This window comes from Gorilla gorilla, chromosome 16 (genome assembly GCF_029281585.2).
Source record: "Gorilla gorilla gorilla isolate KB3781 chromosome 16, NHGRI_mGorGor1-v2.1_pri, whole genome shotgun sequence".
NCBI lineage: Eukaryota > Metazoa > Chordata > Mammalia > Primates > Hominidae > Gorilla > Gorilla gorilla.
The window spans coordinates 30,706,266-30,724,961 of NC_073240.2; the positions used below are offsets into that span (position 1 = coordinate 30,706,266).

The following is an 18,696-nucleotide window of genomic DNA, read 5'->3' on the forward strand; positions in this document are numbered from 1 at the left end:
TGGTGAAACCCCGTCTCTACTAAAAATACAAAAATTAGCCGGGCGTGGTGGGGCAGTGAGCCGAGATTGCCCCACTGCCCTCCAGCCTGGGTGACAGAGCGAGACTCCGTCTCCAGGAAAAAAAACCAATGAAGCCCTGGGACTGTTTGGTGCATGTGTCCTCTACTGAAGAGCAGGCTGCAAAGAAACTCAATTTTTCTTTAAAGCACTCAGTTTCAAATGTTTCTGAAAGCCCTCAACTTCCCACTACAACGGCAACCGCCGCTTGGTAGGTGTCAAGACTGGGGCTGCTCCCTGGGTCTCAACCTTCATCCTTTCCACTTGGTTCCTGCTCATCCTCAAGCCGTCCTTATCCAACATGGAAGACACTCATTCTCAGAAGTGCTCTGGGAAACCCATGTCCTCAAAGTCCTCTCTAGGAACCCCACTGCCGTCGTTCCAGCCGGTTTCTGCCACACCCCCATTGCCAAGAAATGAAGAGTTGCTAGGGTGAATACTTGGCACGCCCCTCAACACTAAACAGCAGCAGCATACTGACCACATGTCAGTTTCCACATTTTCTTTCCTTCTCTGTTTTTAAGGGGGTATAAAATGATTTATACCTGCATGTTCTCAAATCCACTTAAGACCAGGAGGTGCTATGTGGACAAATAGATCAAACTACCTCAAAACTTTACGGTGACAATCAAGCCAAGGTACAAACACGCTAAAATCACCACCCGCGCACCCACCTCTTCCTATTTTTCCGCAGGTGAGTGCCAGAGGAGGGCGTTCCACATGGGGGCTCTAGTGCGTCTCACGAGGTGCACTTCTCTCATGCACCAAGTGAAAACCTTACACATCTTCCCTGCCTGGCATTGTGCCAGTAGGCAGAAAACTTGGTGCAACAAAACTCAATTTTTGTCTTTATTGGCACGTGGTTTCCTAGACAACTATGGACACAATTCCCTCAGAACAGCCTATGGTGCAAAGGGAGGGAAGGGAGAGTGTCAGAATGTGGAAGGCTTGTCGTAGTTGGTTACAGACCTCTCTTCTGAGCACCTTGTTTGTGTCAACTTCTGGCTAACCTGAATGAACACCCATCAGCTGGGAGAAACAAGCGCTAGGGGGCACCTTCATGGCCACTGGTAAAGAAAGCCCTAATTATCTACAAAATGGAAATGGAAAACAAACATTTAAAGTTTTATCCATTTTAGTTTTGAACTAGAAATCTTCCAAGTTTAATATATACCTTCTTAGTGAATTCCCCTGCCAAAAACAAACAAAAAACCCCTCCCCTAAACCAAATGGTATTCCTGCATCTTGGACAACAGCTCCTTCACTGTCAAGTAGTTCCGAAGGAAAACACATGAGTAGGTAAGAGTCAAAAATGCCACTGAGTTTTTGCTGTGATCGAATTGATGAGACAACAATGTGGTTCTGTAAAAATCAGCACATCAGCAATGGGTCTTCCCACACTCTATCTGGGGAAACCCAGCTAAGCAGCCTGGAAACAGAGTGCCAGGTCACTCTCTACATGTAGGGCTGCTGGGCAGCTGCAGTAACGTGTCCCAGGATGCTCTGTGTACACAGCTCTCTGGTTTGCTTTCTGCAAATTGGACGGAAAACAGAGCCTGGCTTCCCATCCAGTAAACGGTTTTCAAACTGCAAGTCAAGAAAACCGAAAACTTACTCACCATCTGCCTGCTAGGTGGCCTTCCTGCATTTGCTGCCACATCCCTTCCTAGCCAACTGCTCCCTGTCTAGACGGAAGCCACCCAGTGTCAACGTCTGTGTCTCCTCACCTGAGTCATCTCCATCTGCACAGTGCCTTGTGTACTGCATTAAGTACTTGCTCAGAGGTCAAGAGGAGGAACTGACTCACGCAGCATTAGTGGATGTTCACTAAGCCTTCTGTTGATTGTAACGTTAGTATAGGGGAAGGGCAAAAGCAGAATTCTGACCCTAAAGCTTGGCCATCTGAATGAACTCACTGCACCATGCTCAGTGCTGTCAGAAGATGGTTAGGCAACAGAAATGTCCTTAGGAAGGAGCTCTAGGTATCTACACCTGACCAGGTGTTCATGCCACATACTAAAAGGTAGGGGGACAAAAAACAGACTTACTGAGTTGTGTCCCTTTCACAATAAATTGTTTCCCTAATTTATCTAAATGAAAACTGTCTTATTTAGGCCTTATATATGTGTGTCTGTGTTTACAATAAGGACACATTTAAAACAGAATAAAAAACTCAACACCTATATCATACTACACATAAAGTTAACTCAAAGTGGATCACATACATAAATATAAAACAAAAAATTCTGAAACTTGAGAAGTCTTTACACTTTGGGCTAAGTGAAGATTTCTCTTAGGATAGAACATCTTAGTGAAGATATAACAAAAGCATAATCTATGAAAGAACAAACTGATAAACTAGACTTCATCAAACTGAAGTCAAGCGAAATGAAGAAACGTTTACACAAAAACCTGTATGCAAATGTTTATAGCAGTTTACTAGTAATCTCCCAAACCTGGAAACAACCCAAAAGTTCCTTAACTGGGGAATGGATAAACAAGCTCTGGTACAGCCACACAATGGAATACCACCTGGCAATAAAAAAGAACCTGCAACATCATACATGAATCTCAAATGCATCATGCTAAGTGAAATAAGCCAGACTCAAAGGCAACATATTGTATGATTCCATTTATATGACACTGTCAAAAAGGCAACTATAGAAACAGAAGAGATCATCCTGCCAGGGGCTGGAAGAGGGGTTGAATATAAAGGGGTACAAATGATTTGAGAAGATAAAGAAGCTGTTCTATGTATTAACTGTGGTAAATAAACAGTATGTGTTTGTCAAAATTTGAACTATACATTTTAAAAACAGTAACTTACTCTATGTAAATTATACCTTAATAAAAATGAAAAAAATAAAATCCACATAGATGGATTCAGTCCACAAAGGTGTTTACTGAAACATTATAGCAATAACCCAAATGTCAACAGGGGTGGCAGTTAAGTAAGTAGGATGTCCACAATGGAATATTTATGCTCACTAAACCCATTTTCTTCCCCCAAATGTGGGTGACATTAAACAATGCCCATGCTATTTATCTGGGAAATAAAACCATATACAAATGGTTACACGCACACACACAAACGCACGTGTTTCCCCATGCAGGGGTGTTTCTCCACGCAGGGGTGTGTGTTTACCCGCAGGGGGAAGTCGGCCTGCTGCTTTCTCCCACTCTGTCTCCAGGTCCTTCTGCCCCACTTCAATCTGAGCCCTTCAGATGAGCACTGCCCACCCATCTGTACATGCTGGCCAAGGGGAGAAATTCTGCATGCAACACCAGACGACGAGGTGGTAGGTGACGCTGGGTGATAGGGATTTGTGTGCAGGATTTTAAAACAGGATTATAAAGCTGCATGAAACTAGAAAACAGTGGGCAAACAGACCAAGCCAGCACTTTATTTTAAAAAGTTTTATTTTGGAGATTTAGAAATTTGAGATTTTTAATAACGGCAAAAGAAATTCAGTCACACCTAATGATTAACAGAACGTAGTGGTGTATTATCTAAACAGAAATCGTGCTGATGTGCCATAATAAATTGTCTATTAGTAAAAAAATACACTTTAGGGCACAGCATTGTATCACAAATTACAGTAGGGATACTTTGCAAGAATTTAATCAAACTAGAGAATTCTGAGTAACTGTATCTTTTAAATGCAGCACTTAAAAATGTAACAACTCTGTGCATCCTTTTTCTTAAAAAAAATGACCTTGCATGTGTCATAGAAACGCTGCTTTATTGCTGCAGAGGTCAAAGTTCAAGGCTCAAGAGGTACAGGAGAGAATACAAAGGTAGCCTTTAGAAACGTGGTCTTGTTTATGTATAAAAAAGGTAAAGTTTATAAAAGTTAATTTACAAACCAAGAACAAAAGTGGTATGCACGCATTATGTACAAGCATCCTTAAAACATCAAAATTTTCAAATGCATAGCCAGAAAGAACAGAAAACCACCACTGCCCCTTGTCAAAAAAGAAAAAAGAAAAGAAAACAATATCCCCAAATCACACCACTATTTTCTTCTGGGTGATAACGCATTTCTGAAACCACCAAATGCACAATGTACTCAGTCTTTGTCATGATACAGTATCTAGATAATGCACAAAAGCCATAAAAACTTAGTAACACAGGGAGAATGAGCTAAGAATTAAGAACATGAGGGTAAGGCATTCCTGCTGGTTAGTATGTCTGTGGTAATATGGTGAAGTTAGAGATCTGAAGAGGCCATGGAACCAGTCTCACATGCTTTTGTATCCTTCCCTAAGAAAAACGTGTTTTCATGTACAGTAAGTCATTGTCTTCACTTCACCCTCCCCCAGTTATAAATCTCCTTGCTGTACATTTCTGTTAAATCCACAACACTGGTTATATATTCCAGGTGCATTTAAAAAATGTGTGCATATTACTTCATGCATAATAAAATAAAATGTGTACGTATGCTAGGCCAGGGCCATAGTAAAGTTTGAAACAGTGTACTTTGGAAAGAACAGACCTCAAATGCACCCCCATTTACTGGCTGGTATTTTAACGGAAATCAATATGTGAAGTTAAGCAGTGACGATAAAAAAATTACAAAAATCACAAAGCAAAATATCTTTGAACCTCTAGCCAATACCAACAGTCCCGTCAATCACAAACATGCAGTGTGTAGCATGTTTTCCGACCATGGTTCAGGGGCATGCTCACTCATCTTTATCAGTTCAAACAAATGCTTCATACTAACAAACTGTAGTATCAACTCTAAAAAAGGTGTAATACTTGATAGAGTGGTTCCATTTAGATTAAGTTTAATCCAGTTTCACATTATTTAAGTTCCTATATTTCAAGAGTTAAAAGTGGTCAATAAGGACAGAAACACAGTTTGCTCCAACGAGATAATTTGGATCTCCGGGAAGACACTTGTTTTGCCAGGTTTTAGGATCACCTATGAGAGAAAAGAAGTTGATGTCACTTACAGTTCAGTAAACTGCTATCCGTAATGCTTTGCAATTATAGGGCAAATACGTATATTTAGACATAATTTTCTTCTGTTTCTTCAGCATATTGTATTTGTATCAAAACACATTGCTTTATTTCAAAGCAGATCTGCTGGCATCTAACAATTCCAAAGGTGTTTCACACTTCTAAAAAAATATTTTTTTAAAACTTTCTTTCTAACTCACACCATTAAGAACAGTTGTTTTTTTTTTTTTTTTTTTTAACTTTCAGACTTCTCCTTTATTACATTATCAAGTGCACTGGCATTTTCAAAAAATGAATACAAGTGAGTGATGGCAATCTTATGCCTGGGACAGTCCCAGTTTGCCAGAGCCCACATAATTATCAGTAGCACTTTTTTTTGTCTTCCAGTTTCGAAAGTCTGGAGGATAATTATGTGATCACCTATTTGAGCTGAGAATGAGGACACATTTCTCACACTCAACTATAGACCAACAAATGAAGCCCAGTTCTGCAGAATCTAGTTCTTGAAGACTGTCTTCCCCCTTACAAAAAACAAGCAAAAAAACGAGACTGCACCAGAGCTGCTCAGCTCTGATTCCAGCTGGACAACAAAATTAATCATGCAGCTTCAAAAACTCATTGACTGGGTGTTAGTTAGGTCTCAGGATTTAAGTTTTTAATAAGCTCTTGGTGATTTCTATTAGATGTGAAGAAGGCAGGGACGACTATATGTCTCTGTGGTGTCCAAGCAAGCTGAGAGTCACAGCTGTGGACGTTTGCTTCCCTTACAGCAGTAGCTCTCAAACAGGAATGACCCTGCCCCTGATGGGACATCTAGAGACAGTTTTGCTTGTTACCACTGGCATCTAGGGTTAAAGGCCCAGGGAAGTTGCTAAATATCCCACGACGAACAGGAGGGCCCTACAACAATCATTTGGCCAAAATGTCAACAGTGCCAGCTGAGAACTTTGCCTACAGTACGTTAGACATTACCTAAGCAATATCTGGAGCCAAAAGCATTTCATTTTTCCAGAAAATGGGGTACTTGTAAATATGAGGAAATATGTATTTACATGTAATTTTTTCCTCTGGTAACATTAAAATATGCTCTTGCTATAATCTTTATACCACAAACTTTTATTTCATACTGTACCAAACTAAAACTAAATAATGCTCATCTGATTTATCAAAGATTTGGAAGCTAGACTTTAAATCAGTTTCGCTTAAAGTGATCTACACCCAAAATAAAATTCTAATTATTAACTGACTTAAGTCACTCAAGGAAGTGAGAAATGTGAAAATGCAATGGAAGCTTTGAAATTATCTCAGGAGCAAAAAGTCATTTACAAATAGTGTATAAAAGAAGTAATTTAGAGTATTACACTGAAAAACCATGGCCAAGTATGATCACAATGGAAGATCTTGTTAAGTTTCTCTGGTATACATACGTTGTAGATTAAGAAATTAAACAGGCCAGGCACGGTGGCTCACACCTGTAATCCCAGCACTCTGGGAGGCCGAGGCGGGTGGATCACTTTAAGTCAGGAGTTTGAACCAGCCTGGCCAACATGGTGAAACCCCGTCTCTACTAAAAGTACAAAAATTAGCCAGGCATGGTGGTGGGCACCTGTAATCGAGGCTGAGGCAGGAGAATCGCTTGAAGCTGGGAGGCGAAGGTTGCAGTGAGCTGAGATCGTGCCACCGCATTCCAGCCTGGGCGACAGAGCGAGACTCCACCTCAAAAAACCAAATCAAAACAAAACAAACAAACAAAAAACAAATTAAACAACAGTAACCAAAAATAGAAATAGTTATATAAAGGAACAAAGTCATTTTAATAAGGTAAAAATGCCTATTTGTGCAGGACAATATCTCCCACTGCATCCTGAAAAATTTGACAGAATAAATCATTTTTCTGAACACCAAGAAATAGTCAATATTTGGCCAAATTATCAAAAAAAAATTTTTTTGAGACAGTCTCGCTCCATTGCCCAGGCTGGAGTGCAGTGGCACGATCTTGGCTCACTGCAACCTCCGCCTCCCTGGCTCAAGCAATTCTCCTGCCTCAGCCTCCCGAGTAGCTGGGATTACAGGTGTGTGCCACCACGCCTGGCTAATTTTTGTATTTTTAGTAGAGATGGGGTTTCACCATGTTGGTCAGGCTGGTCTTGAACTCCTGACCTTAGGTAATCCACTTGCCTCGACCTCCCAAAGTGCTGTGATTACAGGCATGAGCCACGGCGCCCGGCCAAAATTATCAATTTTTAAAAGGCAGAAAGTCTTCTACCTTTCCATATTTATTTACAATATATGCACCACAAATAAATGTGAAAACACTGGTGATGCCTACAAGGCCACAGGAACAGAGATAGAGATTTGCTAACACACAGCATGGGCAGCATCATCAGCCCAGGTATTAATCAATGACAGTCCCCAAAGCTCCCAAAGGACAGAGTGAAGACAGCATACCCGACGAGGAGTCGGATGATTTTAGAGCAAAAGACCAACCGTCAGGAGTCATGGACGCACAGTGTGGTAAGCGCAGCTCCACAGGCTTCAGGAACTTGAGGCCATGGGGACCACACATCACCAAAGGACTCAGCAGTGTTTCACCTGGAGTTGGAAAAGGGGATAGGCAGAGAGGATGGATGTGGTCTTTCTTCTAGAATCCCAGTTTTCCTCACCCTGCTTCTAATTCTATGCTTGAAAGCCTAATGGAGTTAGTTCTCTACAGTCGCACTGACCACAAAAAAAAGTAACAGCAGCCACATATGGAATCTTAAATTTCCCAGTAGCCATGTTAGAAAGTAAAAAGAAACAAGTGATATCAAATATTACAATATTTTAATATTTTAACTCAATATAACCAAAACACTGTTATTTCAACATGTAATCAATATACGAAATCTTTGGAACTTGGTGTGTATTTCACATTTCCAGCATCTTTCAATCCCAAATTGTCACACTTCAAGTGCTAGCTAGCCACGTGCAGGCAGTGGCTACTGCATTCAATCATATGGGTCTATAATAAAAAACATATTCAAATGTACTTGTTACAAATGTGATATATTTTCCATTTTCAAAATGTTTTGTTTGCTCCATAGGTGGTTAAAGAGATTCATGCAGGGCCAACACAGTCAGTCCTACTGGTTTTTAAAACAGGATATCCCCAAAATTAGAGTACAGAATCAGATGTCAGTATTCCGGCAGAATACAAGAAAGCGAACTAAAGTTAATTTATTAAGGAAGTAAAAGCACTGCTAAAAGATGCTAAATCACAACACACTTCGTTATAATACCCTGGTAGATCCAGGAGGATTATGAAAATAAGTTTCCTTAAGAAGCTCAGAAACATACTGTCATCTCCTCTGAGACTCCTTCATGCACTCTGCTGAGCATGTACTAGTGCTAGGTTCTGGGGTGATGAGTAAGACAGTACCTGTCAAGAGGTTTAGGTTCTCCAATCAGGTGAAGGCACAGCAAAGCCTTTCTGAGTGGGTGTTACCTAACCCATCTCCAGAGACGCAAAGGCTGACTGATTCAAAGACAAATTTGGTTAGGTCAGCCTAGGCTGCTCAGCAGGTGAGACATCCCGTGGCCTGTCCTATGCCATCATTTTTTATTTCACACCAAAAGTAAAAGCAGGCAGTGTGGTCACCACAGCCTTGCTTCAGGCCACCCACTGCTTGCTTGCAACACCGTCCCCAGGGCACCCCTCGCTACAGCACTCATCTGGAGATAGAGAGGTGCTGCATTATTAGCCAAGCACTATAAGCTCTGAAGTGCACACAGGGCAACTCTTAAGTTATCAAAACTAAGGAGAAAAATAAACACATTTACCTTTCTCTTTATCTAAAGGTGGAAGGATGCTGTTGTCCCGGCAGACCTTGAAATAGATTTCTTGCTCAACTCCTTCGGGAATGGCTCCTTGAGGGATAATTATACTAACGCCAGTTTCTATGGAACTCAGCACGCCACCATTGCTGTTAAATATGCCTCGGGCTGTGGCCACCACAGTATGACCATCTTCATCTTCATCCTCTTCCACAGCTGAAGGACTGAAAGTTCAGAAATGGCTAGTGAGTGAATTCCTAATAATTCACAGGTGCTTTGCTTTTACTACTACTGTATTACGTGCTTTCACTTTTATTTCTCCATATAATCAAGAAGTTACTTTAACAAGATAAGTTTCTGGCAACAGATTTTACTGACAGGGTTATCGCAGAGAATGTTATTTCTTTTTTGTTTGTTTGTTTGGTTGCCCAGCATGGAGTGCAGTGGCACAATCTTGGTTCACTGCAACCTCCATCTCCCGGGTTCAAGTGATTTTTCTGCCTCAGCCTCCCATGTAGCTGGGACTATAGGCGCACGCCACCATGCCTGGCTAATTTTTGTATTTTTAGTAGAGATGGGGTTTCACCATATTGGCCGGGCTGGTCTCAAACTCCTGATCTCATCGTGATCCACCTGCCTTGGTCTCCCAAAGTGCTGAGATTACAGGCGTGAGCCACCGCGCCTGGCGAGAATATTATTTCTAGAGAAATTCCATTCTAGAAAATTTCAAAAATTCTAGAGAAATGTCAAAAATTCAATTTTTGAAGGCAATTAGTCAAACGACCTTCATTAATGAATTGCAACCTGAAAGTGTAAAATCTGATGCCTTGAACACCCAACTACAGGTGAAGCATCCCTAACCTGACAATCTGAAATGCTCCAAAATTGGAAACTTTGAGTGTCAAAATGAAGCTCAAAGGAAATGCTCATTGGAGCATTTTGGCAATATTCCAAAATCCAAAAAAACCCAAGATATGAGACACTTCAGAACCCAAGAAGTTTGGACAAGGGATACTAAACAGGTACAGAGTTTTATGAAGCACATTTTAAAATCCATGAAATTGGAACTTTAAAACTGGTAAGTCACAATTTAATTGGCAGCCCTGTTCTTCCCTTCCTGTTGTTTTTTGAAATGGAGTGTCTTGCTGTCACCCAGGCTAGAGTACAGCGGTGCAATCTTGGCTCACTGCAACCTCCACCTCCCAGGTTCAAGCAATTTTCCTGCCTCAGCTTCTGAGTAGCTAGGATTACAGGCGTCTGCCACCATGCCCGGCTAATTTTTGTATTTTTAGTAGACATGGGTTTTCACCGTGTTGGCCAGGATGGAACTCCTGACTTCCAGTGATCCGCCCGCCTCAACCTCCGAAAGTGCTGGGATTAGAGACATGAGCCACCGTGCCTGGCTGTTCTTCCATTTTTAGTGACACAAAACAATGGTGCATCTCACGGCTGACAGCACCTCAGACTTGATAAAATCTCCCTAGGATTTTAAGTGTGCCTGAGTATGGTCCTGCCTCAGCATTCCCTGAGGACCAAGCGCCTGCTCTGGCTGTAGGAGGCAAGGCTTCCAAGGTTCCATGAGGCAAAGACCCTTGTATGGGCATATCGCAAACATCCACGAAAGAGAGACAGTAGATTAACTTAGTAATCACAGAACACCAAAGGCAAAGGGGATGTGGTATCAATGACTGCTTCAAAAGTAGAGGCTATCAACTTCCTGAAAGTACAGTTTTGAGCCAGGGCTCAAAGGTGAGCAGAAAGACCAACGAAACAGAATTACATGAAGGTAGCTGCTGTTTCACTCCAGCATGACCGGAGTGCCAGGGACGACATCCTACGACACAACATCAAGGGAGCAGAGCGCAGCCTGAGCTGCAGAGCAGAGGCCAGCTCTGTCCGCCCCTGACCATCTGTGGATGTGCAGAGCTAGGAAGGCAGTGACCGCCATAACCATCCTTTCTCTTGGAAAGCGGACTCAGGTGGCCATCCTGACCTTTGGTTCTCCCTGCCTGCAAGTGCTTCTGCTTTATGGTGGTGTGAAAATGGAACTGGCTGTAGGAGGCTGAGATGAGCTTTTATGTATGGCCAGAATCCATCTGGTCAATCGCCGTGGAATGAAAGACAGGAAAGAGGAGCTGCAGGGAGGCTCCAGGTGGGCTCACTTTGTCTCATTTGCTCAGCCATCTCACTAACTGCTGCTCTTTAAACAGTCAGAGGTTATTCTGTTTTTCTTCTTAGCATCATTGTGGAACAAATAATGAATGAGGAACATGGATACTTAATGTTTTCAGATGTCCTCCACATGCACCTTACCAGTAGGTCAGAAGGTTACAAGAGGTCATGGCTGGTTAAGAGCATGGGCTCCTGGCTGGGTGCAGTGGCTCACACCTGTAACCCCGGCACTTTGGGAGGCTCACTTGAGCCTGGGAGTTCAAGACCAGCCTGGGCAGCATGGCAAAACCCTGCCTCTACTAAAAATACAAAAATTAGCAGGGCATAGTGGTGCATGCCTGTAGTCCCAGCTACTTGAAGGCTGAGGCACGAGAACTGCTTGAACCCGGGAGGCGAAGGTCGCAAAGAGCCGAGATCGCACCACTGCACTCCAGCCTGGGTGACAGAGCAAGATCTGTCTTAAAAAAAAAAAAAAGAGGTCAGGTGTGGTGGCTTACGCCTGTAATCCTAACACTTTGGGAGGTGGTGGCGGATGGATCACTTGAGATCAGAAGTTCAAAACCAGTCTGGCCAACATGGTGAAAACCTCTACTAAAAATACAAAAACTTTAGCCAGGCGTGGTGGCACACACCTGTAGTCCCAGCTACTTAGGAGGCTGAGGCAGGAGAATTGCCTGAACCCAGTGGGTGGAGGTTGCAGTGAACCAAGATCGCACCACTGCACTCCAGCCTGGGCGACAGAGGGAGACTCTTGTCTCAAAAAAAAAAAAAAAAAAAAAAAAAAAAGCATGGGCTCAGAGGTCGGATGACCAGCAGCTAAATTGAGGCTCACTTCACTCTAGCTGTGACCCTGGGCAAACTGCTTACTGTCACTCAACCTCAGTTCTTAGTAAAACAGGGATGATGACAATACCTACCAACCATACATGACTGTTAGCTTTATTATTTTACCAACATCTTGTACCTCCTGGAGGACCTTCTATGTAACAGCATTCATTGCAACAACACTCTTCAGTTTAAAGGTTGAGTTAAAAAGATCACTTCAAAGTCCCAAGTCAAATAAACTACAACAAACTCACATGAGAAAAATCACAGGGCCAATGCTTTGAGCAAAGGCATAAGTCTTACCTCACAGGAATAGCTTTAGGCACTGTGCTGATATTATTTATTTGATATTTAGGCTTCTCTGCATGGATAGAGAAAGTTTCAACTCCACTGTCAAACTCAGGAGGCTGTGCCAAACTGTGCGATTTCACAAGAGTTTTTGGAGAAGTGGGAGTTTTTGAAGACAAGTCAGGTTTATGTGCAGTTTCACTTGGCAGAAGATTGTGATTGAATTTAGGACTTTCAAACTTGCGTTCAAATGGTCGGGCAGAACTTGTATATGGTTTTGGTGTGAATCGATTGTATGCTGGAGTGACTGTTTTCTGAGTCTGTTCAGTTCCATTAACTGGGGCTTTATCTGGAAAACTTTTCTGGGGATAGAAAGCTGGCTGAGCAGTATCTTCTCGGTTTGGTGGTCTGAAAGTTGCTGGCTTATTCTGAGATGGAGGTGGGTCTTGTTTGGACACTAAGGAATTCTGAAAATCCAATGACACTGAATTACCTGAAAAACAAACGTAAGCATTTAAACAACTTCCTGAAAAAAGTTATAATAGCCCTGTCCCAGCTTAACTTGTCCTGGTGCTGGAGTCGAGGCCCAAATGTGGGTCGCACAGCCAGAGCCTGACTCTTGAGCCCTGGAGGCTAGGTGTGATGCTGAGGGATGAGGACAGCATGGACAGGTGGTGCCATGAATATACCCTGCTGCCCTGGAGTCAGGGTCCAGCTGCTAAGATTCCTGGCCTCCAAAGATTGGCACTAGTCTTCGTGAAAACTAGAATGCCCAATAATCATATAAGAAGGATACTCACTATTAATTAGAAAAATGTAAAACAAAATCAACAAAAAGCATTAAATACTATTTCACACCCACTAGAATGGAAAAACCAAAAAGTCTGATGATGCCAAATATCGGTTAAGAAGTGGAACCACATGATTTTTTATGCACTGCCAGCCGCAGTGTAACATAGTACCAACTGAACTCTGTGAAATAATTAAGGACACTACAAGACAAGAGAATTATTAATCCAAATACCTCATGAACATAGTAATACAATTTTCCACAGTACGAGAAGAAAAATCATATGGTCATCTTAATACATGCAGGAAAAACATCTGACTGCTTTCAGCAAACTCTGAATATAGGGAATGTCTTAAACATGATAAAGGACATCTACGAAAATCCTACAGCTAACATTCTAAAGGATAAAACATGAAGTCCTTCCTCCTTAAGATCAGGAACTAGCAAAAGAGGTCCAATTTCACCACTTACATTTCAGAGTTTATTGGAGGTCCTGGCCAGTGCAATCAGCAAGAAAAGAAAGAAGGCTAGGTGCGGTGGCTCATGCCTATAATCCCAGCACTCTTGAGAGGCCGAGGTGGGCGGATCACCTGAGGTCAGGAGTTCGCGACCAGCCTGGCTAACATGATGAAACCCTGTCTCTACAAAAAATACAAAAATTAGCCGGGCGTGGTGGTGTGCGCCTGTAGTCCCAGCTACTCAGGAGGCTGAGGCAGGAGAATCACCTGAACCCGAGAGGCAGAGGTCGCAGTGAGCTGAGACTGCGCCACTGCACTCTAGCCTGGGCGAGAGCAAGGCTTCGTCTCAAAAAGAGGGAAAAAAAAAAAAAGAGAAAAGGCATAAAGACTGGAAAGTAAGAATTAAAACTGTCTTTATCTGTAAACATGGGCATGTGTGAAAAAAAATGTTAATAAAAGATAGTCTCAATCCAGAACTATAACACATCTGCTTGAAGACTCACAAGCCCAAGGTGGTGCCTCCTAAGGGAATAATAAGAGAAGTCTGTGCTAGGAAAATGCCTGTCCACAGCAGAAGAGATAACCACTTTGTGTTATATGCTGAGGGTAAAATGTTACAAAGCTCTTAAGATGAATAATCTGGAGCTATATGTGATCTACCTGGTATGTAAATGCAAAAGTCAAGGTGCTATGGGATACATTTTATATGAAACATTATGGCTTTTCTATTTGGGTGTGTGAGATAAAACATAGTAGGTTTTACAAACCATCTTTAGATATACTGGCAAACACTACTTCCAGAAGATTTAGAGACTAGCATAAAATAGATTAAAATCTGTTTAGCTAAAAGGCTTGTCCAAAATAATGGTCTTGTAAAAACAGGAGACATACTTTTAACAAAATTCTTAGTTTTTACTGTTCCCAGCCCAAAGGTTTCAAGCATGTATTTTTAAATGTAAAAACCATTTTGCCTAGAAACCACCAGAATTTTACTTCATAAGCATTACTGTGTTAAAATGTCTACTTCTGAACTTCCTACCTTCACCATGTGCTCCCTTAGAATGTATGTGGAGAGACGCGCTGGTGACAGGCTGACATGGCTGGGCATACTGCGAGGGCAATGGAGGAGGAGGGGGAGTGGCCTGGATGGGTTCATAGCGTTTCTCGCCAAATGATCTATCCACACCATCAGCTTCAGGAGGCTTTCCCCTGTTAACAAATGAAGAAAATGCCAACACCTGAAAATGGACTCACATTTACAAAACAAGTTCTCATTTCTCCATGTATCTCTAAGTTAAAAAAAAACTAGAAATTTCACAATTTATTCTCATGAGTATGGGTAGCTACTCTACCAAAATATAAAAACAGATTCGACCATTCATCGGCACAAGAAATGTCCAGACACACAAATACTTTAAGAATATTAGTAAAACATCCAGAAGATGGCAACCAAAGGCAGGTGAAATTTTGGGTATAGTTTAATATTTAATTGTTATTTACAAAAGATAGTAACGTTGACAGATTTAAGAAAGTCTTGCAAATATTCTGAAAACATATCATGGCACAAATTTTCCTGAGACCCACTTTTTTTGTTTTTGAGACAGGGTCTCATTCTGTCGCCCAGACTGGAGTGCAGTGGCGCGATCTCAGTTTACCACAACCTCTGCCTCCCAGGCTCAAGCGATTCTTCTGCCTCAGCCTCCCGAGTAGCTGGGATTACAGGTGCCAGCCACCACGCCTGGCTAATTTTTGTACTTTTAGTAGAGATGGCGTTTCACCACGTTGTCCAGGCTGGTCTTGAACTCCTGACCTCAAGTGAGCCGCCTGCCTCTGCTTCTTAAAAGTGCTGGGATTACAGGCATGAGCCACCGCACCCAGCCCTAGACCCACTTCTGATTTTGTATCTGGCATCTGGCATACTCAGAGCACCATAAAAACAGATGTCACAGACTAGGGGTTGGCAAACTTTTTCACTGAAACACCAGAGAGTAAATGTTTGTGGTCTTTTGGCCCATACAGTCTTTGTTACAACTATTCAAATTATGCGGTTATGGCCTTGAAGCAGCCACAGACAATGGGCATATCTGCGTTTCAGTAAAACTAACAAACTGGAGCTTTTACTTTAAAATTTCCCCTTGAGTTACCAGGTCCATTTTTTGGTTAAATGACTGCTAGAGCAGCAGATCCTGCTTTATTTTACAAGGTTCATTTAAGTCAAATTGTGCCATGTATGCTTATTTTTTCAGATTGCCAATTGTTAATATGTAACACAAAATTCACACAAATCTTTTTAAAAGACCCATAATTGCAACATTGCCATCTAAACCTTACTGCTGAATGCCAAAGCTGCACTAGCTTTATGTGCACCAACAATAACATATACATTTGGAATACTCCTGGTCATTTTCATAAATTTTCATTGAAGAAGTCTTATGATTGGCTTTTTTATCTTGCTTTCATGAATTTAGACTAAGCCCTTGATGATGACATTAAAATCTGAAAGTGCACATAATGCCAGTGACACAGTGAGGGACACCTTATGGAACAGCCTCACATTAATTGCCAGTCTTACCACTTGACGTTCCTTTTCAAGTAGTCATAGCTAGTGTAAGAGCCAAGAAATCTAGGTGATGGCAAAGCAAGCGCAATAGAAAAATGAAAGAAAATGGTCAATCTAACTAAGTAAATTTGCAGCAAATGGAACTCAAATGTCATTTAAAAATATCAACCAACATCCACCATTTCACCATAATTTGGTCTATAAAGGAACATATCACTAACTCTCATTTGGCCAAGGAAATTGAAGATAAATAAAACACAGTCACTTAGTTATGTCCCGTCTGCTGGCCCACCCTTCATGTACTTTAACTGGTACTGCAGTGAAAAGCAATGTGTTTGAACTTTGCTCCTTCTCCACCTCTGTTGCAGCTGCTAATAGTGAGCGAAGAAATTTATCAAATCAAAGAGTGGTGATCAAGGATAATTAGCAGGTTCTGAATAAGTGGGAGTGACATGTCCCATTAAAAAAAAAAAAAAAAAAAAAGGCTGGGCAAAGAAATTCTGCAAGTGAAGACACAGGAAAAAGTAACACAACAGAAGAGCTACATTGAGCCCCTGGGAGGGGAATGGTAAATGGAGAGATAGAAATATGCCTGGCTTGAAACTTGGCCAGGCTTCACATGTTCCTTTCCAGCAAGACCTCCTCCATCTCCAATCATAAGCTGGGCCCTGTGGTGGTGGAGTCTTACTGGTGAAGGTGCATGCTTGATGCTCAGGCTCTCTCTCATCTAATGATGTCTCACAAACACAAAAACAACGAACATCAGTCTCTCACATTTAGTTCTTTAAAAGCTAAAAACCACCATCATTTATTGAGACCTGGAAGTCTCACGTAGTGAGTTGAGTCCTGAAAGGTAGATTTGATAACAAAAAATCCCTGGTTGTCCTGAAGAAGTTGACTCAATCTCTGGACTGAGACATGTGCACAGCCCTGGAGGGACACTGCTCTTCTTGCACTGTCTTAGAATCCTGGAAACTTCTAATTTACTTTGGAGGTGAATGTCTAAGCTACTGTCTCCTAACCTTTCCAGTTCTAATCCAGCTCTATGGAACTGTCAGACTGGGTAATATCTGCTTGCTTCCTGGGGCATCTGTCCTGTGCTAACAAAGATTATTTTCCATATCTAATTCTCACCATTTCTGAGGTGTGTTTTTAAGTGAAGCATAAGCACACATCATCTGAAGGAAGAAAATTTTGGTACTCCTGTATTTACTGAAAGAAAGAAATGCCTGAAGGCAGTCTATTTAGTGACAAACAGTAAATGGTTTTGAAATGCAGGACAGAGTCCTATATTTTAAGCTATTTTCCAGTTGATGAAGTTGTACTCATTGGACAAGAGTATGAAAAAGCATTACAAGGGAAAGTTACAGAAACAACTACCCTCTTAGTTATCTTCCATGACCCTCATTCTCCTTTCCATTTCTCTAACCATTAAATACCTATATGGGAAAATGCAGCACAATTATAAAGAGTTTCAATTTCACACTACAAAGGAAAAAAAAGTATACTGGTATGCAGCCCAAACTATACTTTTCTCACTCACAGCAGCAGGGAGTAAAATCAAACTGAGTTCTGAGTAAATTCACAAAGACAGATGTCATCTATTTCACAATATATCCCTGTGAAAACAATGACCAGGTAATACAGGTTCCTTCCAGAGCTGTGTTAATGAAAAGAAGGGTGGTGGATGCACCTAGTATACCATGCCCTGTTTTAAGCTTCATTCACTCAACAATTACTGAGCCCCTACTGTATGCAAGGCAATGTTCTACACCCTAAAGTTATACATCACAAATAAGCTAAGTCTTCTTTCTAGAAAAACAAATTAACACAGAAAGCAAACATGCATTTCGGTTGATTCCCTGGCAAAACAACTTACTTTTTAGACCTAAATATACTCCTTTTTTTTTTTTTGAGATGAGTCTGGCTCTGTCGCCCAGACTGGAGTGCAGTGGCGCGATCTCGGCTCATTGCAAGCTCCGCCTCCCGGGTTCATGCCATTCTCCTGCCTCAGCCTCCAGAGTAGCTGGGACTACAGGCGCCTGCCACCATGCCCAGGTAATTTTTTGTATTTTTAGTATAGACAGGGTTTCACCATATTAGCCAGGATGGTCTCGATCTCCTGACCTCATGATCCACCCACCTCGGCCTCCCAAAGTGCTGGGATTACAGGCGTGAGCCACTGCGCGCAGCCTTTTTTTTTTTTTTGAGACGGAGTCTCACTCTGTTGCCCAAGCTGGAGTCCAGTGGCACGATCTTGGCTCACTGCAAGCTCTGTCTCCCAGGTTCACGCCATTCTCCTGCCTCCGTCTCCCGAGTAGCTGGGACTATAGGAGCCCGCCACCACGCCCCGCTAATTTTTTTGTATTTTTAGTAGAGATGGGGTTTCATCGTGTTAGCCAGGATGGTCTCGATCTCCTGACCTCATGATCAGCCCGCCTTGGTCTCCCAAAGTGCTGGGATTACAGGCATGAGCCACTGCGCCCGGCCATATAATCTTTTAAGGTTGTATTCTATTTACCAAATATGTAAAACGATAAATAAGAGATATCTTTAAACTAAACCCCTGAGGCTTCTTCTGACAGGAATGAATGTGTTTAACGGTGTTTAGTAAAAATAATAACTAAAGGGTACACCCTTCTGCCTTACCAAAGGTGAGCTCCTATGGCTCAGTGCCTAGCTCACTTTAGGCTAGACACCATTTAGATGCTACTGTGATAACTGTGTAAATGAATTCCTGTAACACTGTAAATGTAAATGAATTCCT

At 41.9% G+C, this 18,696-nt stretch overlaps 1 protein-coding gene across 18 annotated transcripts in view; it reads right to left on the reverse strand.

Moving 5' to 3' along the window:
• Window positions 1-3,459: 3,459 nt before the first annotated feature.
• TJP1 (tight junction protein 1) overlaps window positions 3,460-18,696 on the reverse strand; it is a 270,016-nt gene continuing 254,779 nt past the window's right edge. For 9 of the 18 annotated variants that reach the window (XM_031002054.3, XM_031002057.3, XM_031002062.3 and 6 more), the window contains 5 exons: window positions 14,409-14,578; window positions 12,137-12,614; window positions 8,843-9,060; window positions 7,472-7,615; window positions 3,460-4,985 (listed from right to left, as the gene is read on the reverse strand). In XM_031002054.3, the coding sequence (XP_030857914.3) occupies window positions 4,891-4,985; window positions 7,472-7,615; window positions 8,843-9,060; window positions 12,137-12,614; window positions 14,409-14,578 (1,105 nt within the window). In that variant the 3' untranslated portion in view covers window positions 3,460-4,890. The remainder of the gene's footprint in view (window positions 4,986-7,471; window positions 7,616-8,842; window positions 9,061-12,136; window positions 12,615-14,408; window positions 14,579-18,696) is intronic. The other 9 variants (XM_031002055.3, XM_055363958.2, XM_055363963.2 and 6 more) reach the window with 2 other exon arrangements.